This window comes from Pinus tabuliformis, chromosome 2_2, assembly GCF_031772625.1.
Source record: "Pinus tabuliformis cultivar Carrire ecotype Pingquan chromosome 2_2, CPIR1, whole genome shotgun sequence".
Taxonomy (NCBI): domain Eukaryota; kingdom Viridiplantae; phylum Streptophyta; class Pinopsida; order Pinales; family Pinaceae; genus Pinus; species Pinus tabuliformis.
The window spans coordinates 65153430-65168404 of record NC_142300.1 but is presented as its reverse complement, the minus strand read 5'-3'; the positions used below and the strand labels follow the sequence as shown (position 1 = coordinate 65168404).

The window sequence follows — 14975 nt, the reverse complement described above, 5'->3', positions numbered from 1 at the left end:
AAGGTGGAAACCCAAATCAAATTTTATTCTTCTTAGATATTCAATCAAAGTTCAGCTGAGATACAATCTAATCTGTATATCCATAAATAGTCAAATTCCACCCTTTGACTTTCCAAGTCAACCAAGTCAAATCTAGTCAAATGAAAGAGAGAAAAGTCAACACTAGTCAAAGATTATAGTCTGCAACAAAAGGCCAAAGTTTGGCCTGTGGAAGACAGTCAAACGTCAATCAACGGATCCCTGAAACTTTCGATCAAATGCTACAGTTAAACCCTACGGTCAACTCAAGTCAACAAGCCAGAAACTAGGGCAAAAATTTGGTCAAACCAAGTCAAAGAGAATATGCAATTTTTGGCCTCCTTCAATAGTCAAAAACTTGGTCAAAACAGTGCCTTCAATTCTCAGTCAAAGAAGAGAGAGTTGACCTATGGTCAACCTTAGTCAGTGTGCTAAGATTAGAGAAAAATATGTGGTCAAATATAGTCAATGTCTTCTTGAAATGCTCGGCCTCCAAGACAATCAAAATCCTCAGTCAAACAGATCCAAGAAAGCCCAGTCAACACATGTCAAAAGAGAGAAAGATGTTGGTCAATGCAGAACATAAAATCTCCTTGTCTCCTTTGCACATGTGAACTCTTCTTGCTATTTCAGATCAGATGTGATGGATGAGTGTGTGCCAAATGAGCTCCAATGATGCCTCTATTTACATGTGTTTCATGAGGTGGCTTTTCACACATGTGGGGCCGATTTGGTCAAACTTGTAAATATGACTTTTCTTCATTATTTTCCAATGAAAATTCTGACCGTAGCTGCCAATTTCAACAAGATGTACTCATCCTATCTATTGCACTCATGGCCTAGTTTGAATCTATATAGCCTTGCAACTGCACTCCACTATACACTGTACCATAGAGATACCTCAACACATGCTTTGTTGCCACCAGTGAACCCTCCTGGAGTCCACCATAAACTGGCTGAGTATATTCACTACAAAGCATATATTCGACTTAGTATTAACCAGATATATCCATGACATGATCAACTGCATGTACAATGTGGGATCCACCAACTTACTCTGAGAAGCATTAAACTTCCTGAAGTTACTGATCATAGGTGTAGACATCGCCCTGTAATCCTCCATCCCGAATCTCCTTAGAATCTCAACTGCATGCTTGCCCTGCCCTAGGAAAATCTCTCATAGTTGCTGCCACATCTCTAGTCCCAAAAAGTAGTGCATCAATCCAATATCCTTTATCTCGAACTTTGAAGCAAGGTCCTCCTTTGCAGATCCTTATGGGCTTCTCCGATCTTGTCAGAAAGAGATCGTCAACATGTAGTTCCAAGATAAGTGGCTCACCATCAACAAGTACATAGTACAAGTTGGAGTCTACTTCATTCTTGGTGAAGCCCAATTCAAGCAGGTACCCATCAATCCTAGAGTACCATGCTCGAGGTGCCTAAAGTTCGTATAAGGCCTTCTTTAGTCTGCATTCATGGAACTCCCTCCCATGCACCTCATATCCCTAAGGCTGCTCAATACATACCTATTCCTCAATTTGAATTACCCCATTGAGGAAGGCAGTGTTCAAGTCATTCTAATGAATCCTCCAACCCATCTCTGAGGCAATAGATATAAGTACTCTGATAGATGCATATTTGGCGATGGGTGCAAATGTCTCCTCATAATCCACTCCCTCCTTTTGGGAGAACCCTCTCACCATGAACCTCACTTTGTACTTCTCGATACTAGCATTTTCTGCATGCTTGATCTGTAGATCCATTAAGAAGTGATCACTGACTTCTTTCTAGGCCTTGGTACTATCTCCCACACATCGTTCCTCATGATGGAACTATACTCTTTCACCATGGTGTCCCTCCAAACTTGTTGGTCTGCTGCCTCCTCAAAGGTAGAAGATTCGGACTCATTGATGCTACTCATCAAGGCCATATAAATGGTTTTTGCTACTTCATTTGGTTTGTGGTCTTCCTTAAACCACCATTTCAGAGAGTACATCTAGCCATTCGATGGCATACACTTTGTATTTAGCTCTCTTCTTGGACTTACATACACCCATTCGGATTAAGGGGGGAAATGTTGAAAGCCTAATCCTTGGAGTTATGTAAATTTGGCATGTTCACTTGGGTGGAAGATGAAGAGCCTCAAGTGAAGGCCAACAATCATGACTCACGAGAAGTCCAAGAGACCTCTTGGAATATGAAACCAAGGGTTAGGAAAATTGTGTATTAACATGTATATTTTTTGAATAATATGCATCACACGATTTATCCAGTTTGTCTATTATTTGTGTGTGTGCGTGTGTGTGTTCACCCGGAACAAATTCTGATTTGTATGCAGTATAAGTGGCAACCAATTTTCACTAAAATCCATTTTTCCAAGCATCATTTAGGTTGCACGTCCTTGGTGGATGACAGAACATTAACAATAGCTTTCTTTAGAATATAGGAGAGTCGCATATATTCTCTCAACCCCTAGGTTTCAAATTGCTCAGAGTTGCCCATATTCCACAAACATGTTGAATTTAATGGCAATGATATTGGAATGCTTAAGCAGGAAGTAAATTCCTTCAGACGAGATTCTCATAGGGTTTGTTGCATTCGTTTAACCAGTCCTAGTGTTTGTGAGAGGTACTAGGTATTTTTAGATCAAGCTCATGAAATGGCAGAGCAGAGGGTCCAAGCAAATTCCAAGATAATCTTATTATTATAAATGAGATTGATTGATTGATAGCGGTGTTCGGCATGTGCCCACTGCTAAATCTCCAATATCTGGGATTTTAGGTTTCTTTTATTTATCTGCACTTGAAAAGAGAATGAAATCTGCAAAATAGCCCGTTTTAGCTATTGAGAGTGCTGGTAAGATTCAAAATGGTCTGATAATGGAACTTCTTGAACTTCTTGTTGAGATACCCGATGTGAATAGTCATTTTTACCCTGCTCTGTAAACGCTACTATGGCTCACTAGAACACAAGTATTGCGCAGAAAGCGGATTTGTGCGCATTTCTCATTAATTAGGGTGTGGTAGAACAAGTATTGCACAGAAAGAAGATCTGCACGCATTTCTCATTAATTAGGGTGTGGTAGAACAAGTATTGCACAGAAAGAAGATTTACACTTATTTCTCATTAAAATTAGGGTGTGGTAGAACAAGTATTGCACAGAAAGAAGATCTGCACGCATTTCTCATTAATTAGGGTGTGGTAGAACAAGTATTGCACAGAAAGAAGATTTACACTTATTTCTCATTAAAATTAGGGTGTGGTAGAACAAGTATTGCACAGAAAGAAGATCTGCACGCATTTCTCATTAATTAGGGTGTGGTAGAACAAGTATTGCACAGAAAGAAGATTTACACTTATTTCTCATTAATTAGGGTCTGGTAGAACAAATATTGCAGAGAAAGAAGATTTGCACGCATTTCTTTTTATGATCTTTATACTTGTTTTCTTAAAGATGATGAGTAAAGGATGTCCAAATTGCAGCTGAATCGCATGAACTTTGGGGAAAGATGGTAGTCAACACTAGTGTGGACCTGGTGAAAAGGTTTTTGTCTGAGCGTGCATGTACAGCAATCTCAGATGAAAATGTCGAAATCAGAGTTGACTCGGTGCATCCAGAGCAAGCACAAGCACGAGATTTATGGACTCAATATGTTTGTGAGGTTAGCTGAAATTTTTCTCAATGTCCTTTCATATTGTTTGCTAACCTGGTGGTTTATGTGGAGTAATTTACAGCTTCTTCAAATGTTTACTATTTCTTTTTTTAATAACAGGCTTGCGGAGATCGTGTGCTTCGAGGAGCACATGAGTGGGAGCAGCACAAACTTGGTCGTTCACATCGGAGGCAAATTCTGCGATTCAAGAAGAAATTCTACGACTCCAGAAATAACTTGCAGGTTTAAATTGCTACTTGAGAATCATATCATAGAGGATCTACCTCTCATGTAGTATGAGTATAGGGTTATTGACGTCTTAAACAAGCTTTGATGAGCTTGTTTGTCAAGAGGAAATACAGAAGTTGAAGCTTGATGATGGGAAGGGAGAAAAACAAAAGAGAATTTCTTGTTTCCATGCATGCCTAATTCTGAGTATTTTGAACGGTTCCGCACGAGTTTAATTGTTAGAGGGAGACTTAGAGCAATTTAATTGGTATGATTGTTAATGTATCTTATCACGGGATTAATGTTATCATGTTTTTAAAACATATATTAAGGCCATCCGCAATTTCAGTTGTAAGTAGGATATTCTGTGCAATTTGTATTGGTTTGGAAAACATGTGTATTTTTTGTAATGGTTGGAAAACATAAATACAAACACACATACAGTCCGTCAGCTTAATTTGATGAAGTATTCATCAAATAATATGTATGTTGTCAACAGGGAGGCCATTGGTTATAATTTAAATTAGGTCTAGTCCCTTGAGGTTCCCAATAACTCTTTTTGTGGATGGTCCAAATATTCTAGTGAAATGGAGAAAATACCCCAAAATGTTCTAAAATTTCAGAAAATATATAGGAGCATAACTGAACCATGATACATATATTATTAGTAATTAATTATTAAGTCCCATTTATGGTACTGAAAATAAAAGATAAGTTATTTTTTAATTTCTTCACTAAAAGAAAAATTAAATTTTAGTATAGAACCTCATTTTAAAGATGCGTTCTCCCTTGGGATAACCAGTACTTAATAATAACTTGGAGTCTGTTTTAGAAAAAATTCTATCGTAAATTAATTTTTAGTTTGTTGGAAACGAAGCTTATTTTACATAATGGAACAAATAACTACATCATAGATCATAGAGTTACATCACACAATCAAGAAGGAAATTGATGAAACTGTTCCCTAAAAAGGCAGAAAAGACAAACGTAAGTGCTTGTGCATCAAGACAAAAGAGTTTCAATATCACGACGATAAGCTTGAAGGATGACTTCTACAAACAAAGCTAACTCTGCTCAACTCCCCTCCACTAAAAAAGAAGGGTGCTTCTTAGAAGGTATTTTGCATTGATGCTTTCAAAGAAATCCAAAATGAGCAACTATATCGAGTGCTGTAAGGATTTGCAAGTGTTTCCAATCATTCAAGTGCCTCCCAGTGAGAACTTTCCATGATAATGGCATAACAAATAAAAAGTGATAGCTTGAAACAATGAAAAAACACCTTGGCAACCTAACATCTTCAAAAACATGTTTTCCCATTTTATCTTTGTCACACTAAACACGAGCAATGTCTTTGGCTACAAATTTTTGAAGTTTAGATTTCACTACCAATCCTTCCTAGAGCATAAGCCATCCCGAAACCTTGTGTATAAAAGAGGAATGTGATATCCAAATGCATTGGAGCCTATGTAACCAATGCAGTAAAGGATTCTTCACTCACCTCTTTTGTTTTTCATTCTTCACTCACCTCTTTTGTTTTTCATGTAATCAACAATGTTGGACGAGTGTTTCAAATTTTTTTAGAGGGCCTTGGTCACATAAACATAGAAGGGTTTCTCATTCCTCAATTTCTAGTGCCTTTAGAAATGACATGCCATTATGTTTAAAAAAAGACGAAGGGCATTTCTTTTTTCTTGTACTAGTTTTAAAACAATTGTGAATCCAAGCCTTTTATTATCTCCTCTAGACCCCTTTCCATCCACAATGTAGGGCTGCGAGCGAGTGCTCTCTCCCACTCCCTACCCTAAATCAACTCTTGAAGCACGCTTCGAGTGAGAGTGACCCGGGGGCAAGGTCCCGAAATTCGCTTCCTTAAAGAGCGAATTTCGATAGTGCGATCCCACAAAAATAATTCGCTCCCTAGATTTTTTTGTGATTTTTTTCACAAAGATGTTCCAAACACAATTTTTTTCAAAGAAACAAGAGTTTTTGAGTGATACAACCTATTCAAGCCTATGGCCTTAATATTGATATGCAATTCATGGTAATGTTAAATTCTTAAAGTAAGAGTGACATTCTTAAATTTTAACATTACCAAGAAATGACTCAAGATGTTTGAGATTGGTTCTGACCTCATTGGATTTCATATGGAGAAAGTAAAATTTTAGATCTCATTCAAAATCCAACAAACATTAGTTTTTTAATATTTCAGGATTGAGGGGATTACAATGTTTCCATTGGATTTTGTCATGTACTAGGGTATGGAACTCGTATTTAATCAAGAGTTCCAAGCCCTCTATGTACCTTGATGTTAGTGACATTGGTTATAGAACTCCTCTATCATGACCCAATTGAAAGTCTACCCATCACTCAAATAAGATCTTGATTTGACATGCTACATTTTTTCTATCTTATGTTAATGCTTAGAGGGTGATATTAATGACAAACATCCCAAGATAGGCAATGATTTTGTTGATATGTAGGTATTTGTTGTAGCATGATTTTTTTGGATGCTAAAGGCCATCTAGAGCCTATTTGTTGATGTATTTTCGATTCAGAGATGCATTGCACTTGATGCTATTTTGGTTGTGTGCAGCCTGACATGCTATATAAATGAGAATTTGTAACTTGTAGACATGTGGTTGATGAAGATTATAACTTCTAGATGATTGATGTTATATGGTTTAATCCATGTTTTTATGCATTTTGTATCTAATTCATCAGTGTACATGCTTTTGTTGACATATATGCATCAAAATATATATTATATAAAAATTCACTCTCGATTCGAGCTTTTGAAAAATGTTGCTCCCCACTCTCGCTTCTGCTCCTGCTTCTCACTTCCCTCTTCCGCTCCTGCTCCCAAGCAGTCCCAAGCAGCCCTGAGCTTACCATGGAAGGGTGCAACATGGACTATTTAGAAGGCACTTTGTTTACATGTGGGTAGGAGTATATGTTTCCTTCAATTGGTTATCTCTAGTTTGAAATGATGCTTATAGTACTTCATGGAACAAATAATTACATATGTCATAGAGTTACATCACATAATAAAGAAGGGAACTGATGAAACCCTTTACTAAAAGGTTTAAAATACAAGCATATGTGCTTTTACATCAAGAGAAAGAGACTAAATATCACGTGGATAAGCTTGAAGGTTGACTTTTACAAGCAAATCTAACTCTTGCTTAAAGCTACTCAACTCTCCACTAAAAAAAAGGTGCTTCTTAATAGGTATTTTGCATCGATGCTTTTGAAAAAATCGAATAATGGGTAACTGTGTTGAGTGTTTTAAGGGTTTGCAAGTGTCACTAATAATTTGTCTCCTAATGGGGAACATTTGATAAAAACCGCTAAAGGGTTTTCATACCACTTGATGAATATTGATTTAGGGGTCTGCAAGTTTCAATCCCTTGATGGCTTCACTCCAAAAGCTTATGGGTTATGGGCCCATGAAACCGGTTATCCTTCCCTAATTATTAGCAATGGAAATCAATTCATGATCCCAAATCCTCAAAAAACCTCAATGGCATTTAGGCCACGACAACTCTTAAAAACAAGTCACTAAGCCAATCATTGGCTTAGCGAATGCTCTCATCAATATACATACCCATACATACGCATCATATTTCCCGCGACATTCATCTTCAACTTCGACGGCTCAGGGTTCTCGCTCCAACTCACGAAAGTCCATCATTCGTACTTCATCACATGCATGTGGTTAATACAACTTGTACAAGCATTCAATGCCACCTCCTCCTTTACCATTTCAAACCTCCTCGGTTTTCGATTTCAAACTGGCATTGGCGCGCATATTACCATTTCAAACCTCCTTGTTTTCGATTTCAAACTGGCATGGGCGCGCATATTTTATTTTCAAATGAATTGAGATCTTAAACGATTTCAATCTGGGCAATAGCACTCAATTTTTTTGTTATGCCCCGCTATTGTATCCACTCTCGGAGAACAGCAACCGACGAAGCAGAAACAACCTCAGCAGAACCGACACCCTGAGGGAATAACAAAGGGGACATCTTCATCACGGGGAGGAGATGCCATGAGTTGCCAAGCCTGTGCGCTCTGTGGATTGCAAGACCATGATCAAGCAATATACCATCTCTCTTTTATCAAAGTGCATAACTCCTACAAGGTGCTCATGCTTGAAAAGCTTCCGACGCTGACATTGAAATATAGTTTCAACAACAATAATATTAATTCTAAATTAGCAAATAATGAGTTGGCCATTGATGCACTACTTCAGTGGGCATTAGTTTGTTCTGCTCGAAACGCTTTTGATTCTAGTTTGGCGATTTGTTTTCGACATCATTCTGCAGAAACGCCCTGATTATGCAAAAACTGCCGAAATTAGAGTGGGGCTGGAAAATCGAGTGAAACTAGAGGTTATTGAAGTTATTACTAAAGGTGTGGGAGGAAGAGGGCACTGGTATCATTGTCCAAATGGCCAGGGGGAATGCAGAGGACCAATGCAGACATCTCAATGCCCAGATTGCAGGGTCACAATGGCAGGACTGTCTCAGCGTCCAACAGATGGAAATCGCCATGCAAACATTGATGGCAGTTCTCATCCTGCCTGGAGCAACAACACAGGTCTTGGAGCTCTTCCTGACAGATGATGTTGAAATTATGAGTATGTTTTGGAGTTTTACAGTTGCAACAAGAGGAAAAGGTGTACAAGTACAGTGTAGTAACCATTAAAGTGGAATACTTGTCTAGTTTGAAGAGTCTCATTTTTGAAATTTTGGCCGAAATGCATTACTATGTTATCGAATATGTGAAAAAATACTCCGGTATCAAATCCATGTCTTTTATCAATTGGTTTTATGATTTAACGTTTCTCAGTTGATATTATCAAGGAATGTGTGTTTGTATTAGTATTTTTAAATTTAGATATAGTACAAAAAGTAATAGAATGTATATTTTCATTGCCCATTGAATATTTCAAGTAAATTTTATGTCCCGTTCAAATGTTAAAATTACTATTTTTAAAGGTGGAAATTCTCATTTATAGATGGTGAGAAATTGTTCAAATTTTGCTCGTATAATGATGATTGGATGTGTTTTAGAACCATTTTTCCTATCCTTTTCAAATGCCAAAATTGTTAATTTTCAACTCTGAGAGTGTGCTTCAGTTTCATGTGTTTGTGTTATTGATCAATGTACATAACTCCCAGAGTATGTACTATGCTTTTCTTGGTGTGGTCGTGTATGCCATCAATAATCAATATTAAAGGAATAACTCCCCCCACCCAAAAAAAAATCTAATCACTTCGATCTAAATTGTCACTTCAAGCTATAATTCAGACAAAATGTTATGATGGTTTGAAAGGTAATTGTTTCTTATATTTTAGGCAATTAAGTGGTAGTGTAGTAATAGTTATCATGGGTACCAAGACTATAGTTTAAATAAAAGATGATACCAGATGAAACCACAAAAGTAAATGACATATGAGAGCAACTTTAACAGATGATAAAAGTAGATGACATAGAGATGAGAGCAACTCTAGCTGCAGTAAATTCTTAACTAAGTTATATGGAAGTTGGTGCTATGTTTAACATTATTAATAGTTATATGGAAGTTGGTGATACGTTTAACATTATTAATAGTGGATGGTGAATGTGTTAGTAGATTGTTTAACATTGTTGAGATTATTATCGGTTAGTTATAAATAAATTGAAAATAGATTAAAAGTAATACTGTAAATGTTATATATTTATTTGAGATCATTTTGTATTGTGCCGGAAGGTGTATTTTGCAATGTTCTACCAAGACTCCGGGACGGGGAGACTGATCCAGGTGGATATTGGTGGCCACCTGCCAAGTCCACCTGGACCCCCACCATTGTCTTTCTCAGCATTTTCAGTTTCCTTAATTGTAGCACAACTTACTATTTTTAGCAGTTTTTCGGGTCCTGAACTTCCGGAGCCGTTTTGAGGCCCTAAACGACGTTTTTTGGGGAATCCGGGGGCAACACCAGTCCATTCCATGGAGCTCGGATAGATCTTTCTAATGAGCTATTGTACGCGTCAAACGGAGATCATATGCCAAAGTTACGACCCCGGGAAGTTGATGTACCAACTTACCCCCAAACGGGGCCCACAGTTTGGCGTTTCATCTCCTAGGGTTAGGTTTTGGAATGTTAAGGGTTTTTCCATTGTTTCTCAACAATAAATAGGCCTTCGAGCCTCATTGTAACACAGTTCAGAGGCATGTAGCCATCACATCTCTTCTCAGAGATAAGCTACCATCGCCCTAGCTAGTTTATTTCCATTTCTGTTTGTAAGCATATTTCAGTATTTTCCATTAATGAAATGAAGTATTATTTCCGCTGCATCTTTGTGTATATGGTTATCTCTGTAATTTGTTGCGTTCCTGTTTAAATCCGGATCAGTGGTATCAGAGCGGTCTGCTTTTTCTCTGTTTTTCTTTGCATGTCCCCAACAAGGTCGGGATATAAGGAGTTAGGGCTTGAACTGGTTGAACCTTTGCAAGACCAGCCTCGCAAATCCCGACGGCCTCCCATGGCGGACGAGAAGAAAGACGAGGGGGCAGGAGATCCCATCAAAATCTTGCTCGAAGAAGCGCTCGAGCGACAACGGAACGCGATGATGGACAGCTTTGCGCAGATCCTTCAGCGGCTACCCAGAAGCGGCGCATCGGCTTCCAGCAGCTCCTCTGGAAACGCCACACCCTTTAAGGTACAAGTTAATTTTGAAATCCCCATATTCGAGGGTCAGATAGACGCCGATGCCGTAGATAAATGGTTAAATCTGCTAGAGGGTTATTTTTCTGTTCATGAATTTTCGAGTCGGGAAAAGATTGTTTTTGCTCTTCTCAAAGCAGCCCCCCACGTCAAGGACTGGTGGGAAACCTACTGCGAGCAGAAGGATGAAAGTACTGGCTCACTATTTTCAGCCGCACCCACCTGGGATTCGTTCCGGGATGCCATCAAGGAGCAGTACTACCCTGTCGGAAGCTATGAGGATGAATACATAAAGTGGACCACGCTGCGGCAGGGAAGGGACCAAGACGTGCCGGAGTTCACCAATCTTTTCCATACCCTTCGCACAAAGTTGGGTATCAAGGATTCGGAGCAACATTTGATACTCAAATACCGTGGCTGCCTGCACAAGTACATCCAGGAAGAAATACAGTTCCTAAACATCCCCTCGCTCGGCGCAGCATACCGGTATGCCGTCAAGGTCGAGCAGAAGTTTAAACAAAAGAAGCGAGACTTTGGATCTGCGAATCCAAAGCAGGGGAAAGGTGCCCCTAAACCACAGAACAAAGGACAAAGCCAAGGCGGGACAGCCCAAGACAACCAGCCGAAGTTGCAAGCAAAGAGCAACGCCGCGAAGCCGAGAAAGGACACTGGAAAATGGTGCGAGTTCCATAAGAGCTCCACTCACAACACAAGTGAGTGTCGGGCCAAGCAGTCACTGGTGGCTGAGCTAAAGGTTTCAGAATCAGATGCATGTTCCGACTCTGAGTCAGAACCCGATAAGGGGTATGAAAAAGGGAAGCAGATCATTGATGCGGATCCCAGCGCCACTGTTGCTACCGCAAAGATCCAGAAAAATGAACCCGAAGATCCAGAGGAGGAGGAGCGTCTCTTCCACTCCCAGATGTGGGTAAAGGGCTCCCCGATACAGTTCATTGTTGATAGCGGGAGTCAAAAGAACCTCATTTCGGCAGAGGTCGTGAAGCGGTTGGGCTTACCGACCACAGCACATCCACAACCATACACCATTGGGTGGCTTCACCAAGGGCGAGATCTTCGCGTGAGCCAGCAGTGTCGCCTTCCATACAACATCAAGCCCTTCACGGATGAGGTATTGTGTGACATTGCTCCCCTTGAAGTTTGTGATGTATTACTAGGACAACCATACTTGTGGAAGCGACATGCTGTGTATGAATCAAGGCCCCGTGCTGTTATTATTACATTGGGAAATAAGTTGTTTAGGATACCAGAGGTAGCACCACCTGCCGCCATCTCTTTGATTACTGCAAAACAATGCAGTAAGATCATTTCCAAAACCAGGAAATTTGTTTTCCTGATGATACGCCCTCAAGGGAAGAAGAAGACAGTGGCCGCGGCCTCCAAACGGGGTCCCTCTGCACGGCAGCTACAGATGGACAAGATTGTGGAGGAGTACGAAGACATCTTCACCTCCCCGGCAGGGGTTCCTCTGCACTGTCAAGTCAAGCACTCCATCGATCTGACCCCAGGTGCGCCGCTACCCAATGGACCAATTTATCGGCGCTCCGTTCTGGAGAACAATGAAATCAAGAGGCAGATTCAGGAGCTCCTGCAGAAAGGTCACATCCGTCCGAGTTCTTCGCCCTGTGGGAGCCCGATAGTGTTGGTACAGAAGAAGGATGGGACGTGGAGACTCTGTATTGACTATCGGGCGCTGAACAAGATCACTGTTCGTAATAGGTACCCAATCCCGCGGATTGATGACCTCCTAGACCAACTAAAGGGGGCGAAATATTTCAGCAAGATCGATCTGAAGTCAGGATATCACCAGGTACCAATTGAACCCTCAGATGTGTGGAAGACTGCCTTCAAATCCAAGGAGGGCCTCTTCGAATGGTTGGTCATGCCTTTCGGATTGACGAATGCTCCTGCAACCTTTATGAGGCTAATGGATGACATCTTGCGGCCATTCACCAACTCCTTTGTAGTAGTATACTTGGATGACATTCTGATCTTCAGCCAGAGTTGGGAAGAGCACCTCCACCACATCCGACAGGTTCTCCAAACACTGCGGCAACACAAGCTATGTGCCAATTTGGAGAAATGCACTTTTGGCATGACCGAGGTTCAGTATCTGGGATACATCATTGATGAACAGGGGGTGCATGTCGATCCAGCCAAGGTCCAAGTCATTCGGGATTGGCCCTCTCCAACCACTCTAACAGAGCTCCGCAGCTTTCTAGGTCTTGCCAACTTCTACCGCAGGTTTGTGTTGGGATTTTCTCATATTTCTTGGCCCTTGAGTCAAGTCACCAAGGGCGGGGCGAAAGCAAAATTCTTTTGGTCTGAATCTCAACAGAAGGCATTCAGGGAGTTGAAGGATCGCCTCTGCACGGCACCAGTGCTCGCGTTACCAGATTTACAACAACCATTTGAGGTCGAGACAGATGCCTCTGACTATGCTATTGGGGCAGTCCTTACTCAACATGGACATCCAGTGGCATATCACAGTGAAACACTTTCAGACACAGTCCGGAAGTACCCCACTTATGATAAAGAGATGTATTCCATTGTACAGGCCTGCCGACAATGGAAGCATTACATTTTGGGGAAGGAAACGGTCATCCACACAGACCACCGACCTCTGCAGTTCATACAGACCCAAGGGAAATTGCAGAATGATCGCCATCAGAAGTGGTCTACATACCTGCAACAGTTTCACTTGAATATCAAGTATAAAAAGGGCAGCACCAATAATGTTGCAGATTGCCTCAGTCGACCACCGATCATGGCGCTAACCACCGTGCTCAACTCTTGCGGGCACGAGACTTCTGATTGGCCACTTCTCTACAAAAGTGACCCAGAATTCGGCCACACATACCAGACACTCTTGGAGGGTCGGCAGGTTGCAGATTTTCACCTCCAGGATGCCCTATTATGCCACCTCGGTCACCTTTGTGTTCCTTCAAGCGAGCGTGCCAAGATGATTTGGGAAGCACACTACAGTCGGGCTGCTGGGCATTTCGGGGTCGAGAAAACAGTGGCAGTACTGCAAAACTATTTCTATTGGCCGAATCTTCGACAGGATGTTGGGAAGTACATCCGATCATGTACTGCCTGTGCCATTGCCAAACCGACCATTAAGAAGCAAGGCCTCTATACCCCGTTGCCTACCCCTAGTCGACCTTGGGAATCCATCTCCATGGATTACATGTCAGGCCTTCCTTCCACTAAGCATGGAAATGACTGTGTTTTTGTGGTCGTCGACAGGTTCTCAAAGATGGCCATTATGATGGCCTGCAAGAAGAATATCACAGCAGAAGCCACTGCTAAACTCTTCTTTGAACGAGTGTGGGTGCACTTTGGGATCCCACAGTCTATCATCTCAGATCGGGACAGTCGGTTTCTCAGCACCTTTTGGTCCAGTCTCTGGTCAATGCTGGACACCAAACTCACGAAGTCCACAGCCTTCCATCCTCAAACTGATGGCCAGACAGAGGTTGTCAATAGGATGATTGTGCACATTCTGCGCATGTATAACTCAAAGCATCCACGCACATGGGACGAGAGCCTCCCCTACGTTCAGCACAGCTACAACCGAGCTCTTCACAGCTCCACTGGCCATAGCCCTTTTCAGGTGGGTTTGGGATTCCAGCCACTATGCCCCATTGATGTGGCCATGCCACTTGCAGCTACTCACATGAATTCAGCTCATGTCCAGTCCGAAACAGATAAGGCCACCAGCTTCATTGAGCGCATCCAACATATTCGCCAGCAGGTCCATGACATTCTTGAGAAATCAAATGCCAAGTACAAGCAGCGACATGATCAACATCGGGTGCCACACAAGTTTCAGGTGGGCGACAAAGTCTGGTTGCATTTGCAAAAGGAACGTCTTACTGGAGCCTATCGGAAATTGAGACCACTCCGATATGGTCCTTACACCATTACTAAGGCTATGGGAGACAATGCATTTGAGCTCAGCATTCCCCCATTCCTTGGCCTGCACCCAGTATTCAATGTGGACCGCCTTCGGCCATACTTTCCACCATTGCTAGACACATCCGACATTGCAGAACAGCTCAAACCCACAGAATTAAATCCAGATTGCATGGAACAAGCTGCAACTGATCGGATCATGGACACACAGATCAAGAACACTCGCCAACAGAATATCCAACTGTATCGAGTTGTCAAAGCGGGCCAACTCCTTCAGCAGGGCAAGTGGCTCACCAGGGAACAAGTTCAGCAGAAGTTTCCTCATCTCATGGAGGAGCTCAACGCAATGGGGACCATTGCTTCCTAAGGGGGGAGGAATGATCCAGGTGGATATTGGTGGCCACCTGCCAAGTCCACCTGGACC

The 14975-nt window shown here is 41.5% G+C and overlaps 1 protein-coding gene across 1 annotated transcript in view; it reads left to right on the top strand.

Moving 5' to 3' along the window:
* The window catches only part of LOC149191475 (tRNA dimethylallyltransferase 2-like), a 201033-nt gene extending 196677 nt beyond the window's left edge, over positions 1-4356 (top strand). Inside the window, exons 8-9 of the mRNA XM_089404291.1 lie at positions 3502-3680; positions 3792-4356. Coding sequence (XP_089260417.1) covers positions 3502-3680; positions 3792-3920 — 308 coding nt within the window. The 3' untranslated portion in view covers positions 3921-4356. The remainder of the gene's footprint in view (positions 1-3501; positions 3681-3791) is intronic.
* The last annotated feature ends 10619 nt before the right edge of the window (positions 4357-14975 follow it).